Genomic DNA, 7,185 nt, shown 5'->3' with positions numbered 1-7,185 from the left:
GGTGACACGGATACATGGCCGCCCAGAGTGGGGGAGGGGGAGTGTGCCCTGGGTTAAGTCCGAATCATTCGAGCATATCTGTCGTACGCTTCAATGATGATGGAACAATGACTGTTTCATGCATCAATTTTCGCGATGGCTCCAGGGATGTAAATCCCATCCATTTTGTTATCACTTGGCACCAGTGGCGCAGCGAGGGGGGGTCTTTCGGGGATAAACCCCCCCCCAGAGCTCTGATAAATTTTAATTTAAATCCCTTTTACTTAATTGTATTGATTTTACTAATAGAATAAGGTAAGGATTAATAAAATATCCCTCAGGAAGCCGTAATACTCATCATTTTAAAACATATTATCTTAAAAGTCCTCAATTTATTAATTTCGCAACTACCGCTTATCCTGGTGGGTATTTCATATCCCCACACAACCCGGTATTAGCTGCACCCAAACCCCCCCCCCCCAGTCTTAAAACCTACCTGCGCTCCTGCTCGGCACGTTCCAATGAGGTTGTAAATATCTGGGGGGGGGGGGGGGGAACTGATTTCGAGCGTGCAGCGAAAAGTGGCCGGAATGGGGGTGCTTGGGTAGGACAAGCCACGCCCACTTTGACCTAAACATTGAAAATCCCTTAAGGGTTAATGCTTACTTCTTGGTAGAATTTTTGGTCATAACTCGTTAATACATTAAAATATACTGTGGAACGTACGCTGTAAACATTTTTTTCTTACTTCATTGGTAAGTTTTGCGAAGTTATGTCTCAAATACCTTTACCCAGGGAAATATTATCATCAATCACCACGGTTGCGTTCTACAACCAGCTTAGTAGAAAATAAAATGTTACGAGTGTAAAATAGTCATTTTCATGCACTTATATCGGTATATAATTTATTATAGGCAATGTAAATCAGTTACAGGAGAATAGTATATATTCAAGGATATCTCCACCAGTGAAGTCGTTAACAGGACACAGAGTTTATAGATTAATTAAAGTAGGAATCGCAAATGATGGAAAAAACTCCAATAAAAATCACCGGCTTAATACTATTGATTATGGTAGCACTTTTCACTTAATGTAGTTCATTTTAAGAACGAAACTTGGCCACCTCAAAATATCTATCGGAGACAGGGATGGCGATTTAAAAAATATATAACCACTAAACCGGGGATCCGTCCCAAGGAAATTTTATAATTAATGAGCTTTAAGTTTTTTAAGCGTTTTAGAAGAGTCATATGATCAACATTAGAACCCTGATAACTCGAATCTCGATATCTGGACACTCTCGGGAAAATCGACAAGCCTGACTCATTTTTTCCTCAAACCCATAACGAATTTTTGATGGGGTCTCGGGCCCCCCTCAGGCCCTGTGGAGTCGGCGCCGCTGGTCGAAGTCCAAAAATTGTCAACCCAAGATGGCGGAACTTAGGCCACGATAAAAACTCGGAAACAGCGCCACCAGATATTCACAACCTCCTTGGCAGGTACCTTTTTCCACCGCTGATAGCGTCCACGAATATTACACAGGAGAATCCTCAATTCGGCCTATGTGCTGTCACCCACCGCGCATTTAAATGGATTTACAAAAGTTGCCGCTCGTGTCGCTGACGGACAAGTTGATCCGAGTTTCACGGGGAAATAAGGTATAATTAGGGGTATCGACCGAAACTTATGCACATGATGATATGATCTATGCAAGTGATTACTTTTCAATGCTATTCCTCGCAGTGACAAACATGATACTGCATAATATAGGAAACAAGTGGATCCCATTACACTCTTCACAGCTCCGCGGACATTTTTTAAACCCGATTAAAATGCAAACGAAGAGGCAACAGAAATCCGCCTTGTATGAGATGGAATTGGGCTTCCTCTATGCGTACTCCTCTATCCTTCTAGTCCCCTTGATTCTCTTTCAGCCATCCAGAACTCACGGCCGATAATATCAATTGTAACGCCACGCTTGACAAATAATTAATCGACAGTTGTGAATGCGGAAAGTGACGGAACAAGCGATGCGTGGAAAAGGAATGACCGTGTGATTGAGAAAATGATGAATCGAGCGATCACCCTTTTGGTCCCTGTAAACCTATTTTAAAAACAGTTATCCTTATTTCATGACGCATATCACTTGAACTATCACTTTGAGACGAGGGCGGATCCAGGATTTTTTATGGGGGGCACAAGGGCCTGACAGGCAAACGGTCTTCTCATATTAAAGATTATAGACAGCCTGTAACAATTACTGCATGGAATATTCTCTTAATTTTAATATGAAAGTTTTTAATATGAAATTAAATTACTGAGGCTTTAAAATCCACAAAACAAAACAAACTTTATCATAACCGTATTCAAAATCTTGCCTATTTTTTAAGCGTCTTTAAGGGTGGGGCCCGTGCCCCCGCGCGCCCACCCCCTCCCCTTAAATCCGCCTGTGCTCTGAGGGACGAATACAGGCAAGGCAGAGAGAAACCAGTGAAACGTCCTCTGGGTTTTTTCAAATGGAGTAGGAATGGAAAAAGACCAAATAACTCCCAGTCAGGCAGCAAAATGTATCTAGGCGGTACTAATTTAACAAACTTGCATTGAATTCCTAGATCATGTCAAAATTCACAGTACATTTAATTAAAACGCTCGCGATTTATTGGCTAAAGTTTGTCGAATATCTTCTCTTCGATGCCAGGCGTACTCCACGGCAATAGCAATCAGTGCAAGGAAGCAACCTGGGGATAAAATGAAAAATATTAGTTAGATAAATTTGCACAGTCTCCCAGGAAATTTTTCTAAAATTCATGTTAAAAACCCAATAAGAAGACTGATCACTCCCTCTCGATCGGCAATATTTTGTCTTTTTCCATGACGGACAAATAATTGTTAAATGCTGAAGCAATCACCTTGAAATTTTCAGGATATGTTGATTAGACACTTGTCGACATTTCCCTTAACATATCCTGAGGTGAAAAAATCGGAATACCACTTCAAGTTAGAAAATTCATAAGTAAATATCAGATACCTTTGATTCGGTTTACTTGGCCATCCAGTGCGGAGAGAATAATAAATTTCAAGTAGGAAAAAATGCTAAAATCTCTTAAACCTTTCACTCGGTTTACTTGGCTTTCATCCACAGAAAGAATAACCCGCCATGGTCTAGGCAATCTTAGCTTCGCTTTCGGAGGAATTTCACGCATTCTCATACTCAGGGCAGGGCAAAATACAGGCCGAAGATGACTTGAAATACAAAATATCGCTCAAAATGTACTTTAAATACAAAATACCGCCCAAAATGTATTTTTAATGTAAAAAAATACCTTGAGGTTTGGTCAGGGACGGAAGTTGAAAAAAACGCCAGAGCAAATGGTGGTTAAAAGGGCATTAAATACCCCGGTATGCAACGTGTTTAGAAGGAACCTCACCGATGAAGAGGACGAAGAACGATCCCTGCATGTCGTCCAATTTGACCTCCCTGTTCTTGGCCGCGTCGCTCTTGCCGCCCTCCGCGGAACTGCCGCTTCTCTCGTGGGACCTCTCCTTGCAGAGTCCTTTCTTCGGCATACTGTCCGAAGTCCACTTCTGGATCAGACCTCCGTGGTGCATTTTCTTTATCCTGCAATGGATGGCGCGGATTAATCAACAATGCTTTGGGTGCTGCCCATTGGGGAATGTAAACAGCAGATGCGTTGCCATGGCAAAGTATTGACGCGTTTGCGTCAGCAAGCATCGTGTTTAGTGTTGATTGAGGCTCTGCTATAATCATGTAGATAAGTTTATGCGATTTAAGTTTTTCCCAGTGAATTATAATATTTAGGAATTCTTCTCTCAACCATCGATTGAAATCTTATACGGTGAGATATACAAGCCTTGAAAATGTGAAAAAAGTCGTTTTCTCGAAACGTCTGCAGCAATGAAGGCAATAATTTCGTGCATAGCCAGAGAATAATTTCTAAATACGCATCCTTGTAATAAAAGTCACCTTGCGCAAACATTAACGTTTTTATCAAAGTGTCACAGTAAAATACAGTGGAGTGGGTAAGTATTGAGGCCAAACTGCTCTACGGTGTATCTTTATAAGTGCCGTAAAACACTGGACAATTTTCAACTTCGAACTAATAAAATGTATGGCCAAGACAAAAAGTTTTCATGTCAACTGAAAAATTCCAAAACATGGGTTTATGTATGAAAATTATCCCTGAGTATCTATATTTGTGATTTAAATCACTACAAATAAAAAATAAATGTTACGTGTTCCCAGTAACAAAAAATTTACAAAAAATAAGGAAAGATATATTATGCTGAAACATCTAACAGGAAATATTCACTAAAATTTTTATATTACCTTTCTTGTATTTTATTTTGACTAATTACAAACTAGTTATGCTTCATACTTACTGAGAAGGTCCGGAAACAGGATTTTTTTGCTTAAAAATTGGTAAATTTTAACATTTTTCAGAGTCTGAAGCTTAAGAGAAACGCTTTGACTTCGTTTTAGAATACTTCTGAAATAACTTAGAATAATGGTTTTACCATCTGGTGTTCTGCCCGTCGGCAGGTCCCTTACGCCAACGCTGTCTCCATTCTTTCCTGTATCTGGCCATCTCCTTGAAGTCTCCATATCTTCCAATTTTTACGTTGTCAATGAACTTCAGCCTTCTCCTTCCCCTTCTTTTGATCCCTTCCACCGATCCCTCCAAAGCTACTTTCAAAATTCCATTCCCTCTCATCATATTCCCCTGCCAGTTACCCTTCCTTATATTTATTTTCTCCATCAACGTTCTTTTCTCATCTATCCTATTTAATTCTCGCTCATTCCTAACTTTTTCCGTCCACCGTATTCCCTCAATCTTCCTCCAAACCCACATCTCAAACGCCCCAATCCTGTCCCTGTCTCTCTTCCCCATCGTCCAAGTCTCACATCCATAAATAAACACACTCCACACATAGCACTTCACCAATCTCTTCCTCAATTTTAATTCCAGTCCCTTGTTACACAAGACTCTTTTCTTCTTCTTAAGAACTTCTTCCGCCATTCGTATCCTTCTTTTTATTTCCCCTATACTTTTCCAGTCCTCTGTTATCAAAGTTCCCAAGTAGCTGTAGGTTCTCACATTCTTTATTTCGCCATCTTTTGTCTTCACCCTCATACCATCTACATTGCTCGCTTTCATGGATGGACAGGTGAGAGCTAGTAACCAATATTCGAGTTACGCGTCCAATAATGTTCGAAGAGAGCAACAATATAGTCATGCATATTACGGAGAATACAGCTCCAGCTGACTTTCGAATGGCTTTTCTTCAGAAACGGCAAATCTTAGAGAGAAAAAAGTAATATAACAATTTTGTAGATAATTTTCCGATCTACAATTTTGGTTTGAGCAATTTTTATCATAAAACTAACCGTTTGGCCAAAAAATGCAAAAAAAAAACTTTTTGTGACCTTTGACCTTGAATAAAATGTTTTGCACGCACGGGATCGATGGGGACTTTTCAGGATTTCATTAGAGTGGTATCCTTAAGGTTCATGCAAATTTTCAGCTTTTTGGGAATTTATGCAAGGGTCAATGTCTACTTTTAACCGGGCTATTAGTCTTATTAATTGTTTTATAGCTACAGAAAAATCAGCCCAAAAAGGTGAGATGGATGCTTTAACCAGCCTTGCAAATTAAAATAACTCATTTTGTTCCAAAGTAATACATCTGTCCCAAGTAAGCTATACGAGATACATTTTAAGGTATACGAAAAAATACGAGGTATTTGTGTGCTCGGTCCAAGAACTGGGAAAGGAGAATATTCAATAGATGTCATCCTTTCATTACGGAATCATGTTCCTGGTCTGGTCCTAGCTGCTCCAGAAGAAATGAACACATCTATCGCGAATTGTTTGCTCTTCGATGATTTATATTCTCTGTCTTTTATTTCTCAATGCAATACATTATCGGCAAATATAAAAAGGTGACTTTCTTGTAGTATGATTCACAAACATTGCCTCTAACCAAAGCGGCATGTCCCCTGGAGACTAAAAGTCTCGAAATAGAACTGAGAGTTGAATAACACACGTGGAATTGGGAGTGAGACCACTCTCGGAGACAGCGTAAAGGCCGTTTTACACGGTACACGGAATTGCGCAATCTGACTTACGTGCGAAGGCGCAATCAAAATTGCGTCATGTAAAGCGGTGAATTGCTAGAACACATGCGAGAATGCGTGGATGCGAGACGGCAAAATAGCCCCTGTTCTAATTTCGTTCATTCATTCGCGCAATTCCACGCCATTTTAGAAATTAATGCAGCTCTAACCTGCGCGATTCCGTGCCCCGTGTAAAACGGCCTTAAGATAAGTCTGGGAGACTTCATCTGTTGCTAATAGACACGTTTCATACTTGTATATTTCTATCTATGTATGTAAAAGGAAGTCGAAAATCGTGTTATTTATAACATTTATAACTCGAGAACGGCTGTACCAATTTTAATGATATTTGGTTTTTTGGATTGAAGAGGATTTAGAGGGTAACTTTTTTAGGAAGTCTTCTTAGAATAGGCCAAGGAAAATATTGGCATAAGAAGGACTAATTCTACTTCTCATTGCACAGCTGGACACTTGCAGATAGTAGTAATTATTAAGCGAGAAGGCGTAGTGAGCGAGAATAAAATTGGAAAGATCAAGAAGAAATTCAGCGCTGGGGTTTTGAGGTGCGGGCCGTAGTGAAATATACTGGTGGAGAGGAGCTAGTCCTTCAGAATGAGGGATTGAAGTGTACAGTGAGGTTACATCAATGGTTGCCGTGATGATGGGCTGATTGGGAGGGAGGGAAATGGAATTGAGTTTAGAAAGGAAGTCATGGGAATCCCATAGGAAAGTCACGAAAAAATATTTTGGCTTCAACTGCATGATGTTTGCAAAACGAAATGCGAACTTTTTCAACTGCAATGCTTACCATTTTTTATGCTTGAAGAGGAGACCGACAGTTCCAACGTATGATTTCTGAAAATTCAACTTTACTTACTCAACTTTCTCTTTCAACTTACTCATCGTTGATGAGGGTGAGGTATGGACTATTCTTGGCCACAATCATCACTAAATTTTCTCCCAAAAATGTTTCTCCTCCTGAAAAGTAATAGTAAGAATTCATGTTACAATATTTTTGTAATGTTTAGGAAAGCTAGCTATCTTTGTTTTGATATTCTTCTCAATAGAGCC

At 39.8% G+C, this 7,185-nt stretch overlaps 1 protein-coding gene across 1 annotated transcript in view; it reads right to left on the bottom strand.

Annotated features, from left to right (window-relative positions):
* Positions 1-2,504: 2,504 nt before the first annotated feature.
* Positions 2,505-7,185, bottom strand: part of LOC124155267 (ionotropic receptor 93a) — a 45,501-nt gene continuing 40,820 nt past the window's right edge. Inside the window, exons 15-17 of the mRNA XM_046528986.1 lie at positions 7,014-7,092; positions 3,408-3,598; positions 2,505-2,717 (exon numbers count right to left, since the gene is read on the bottom strand). Of these exons, the coding sequence (XP_046384942.1) occupies positions 2,620-2,717; positions 3,408-3,598; positions 7,014-7,092 (368 nt within the window). The 3' untranslated portion in view covers positions 2,505-2,619. The remainder of the gene's footprint in view (positions 2,718-3,407; positions 3,599-7,013; positions 7,093-7,185) is intronic.

Source organism: Ischnura elegans, chromosome 3 (assembly GCF_921293095.1).
Source record: "Ischnura elegans chromosome 3, ioIscEleg1.1, whole genome shotgun sequence".
NCBI classification, from domain to species: Eukaryota; Metazoa; Arthropoda; class Insecta; order Odonata; family Coenagrionidae; genus Ischnura; species Ischnura elegans.
The sequence above is the reverse complement of the archived record's forward strand: the minus strand, read 5'-3'. Positions and strand labels throughout refer to the sequence as shown.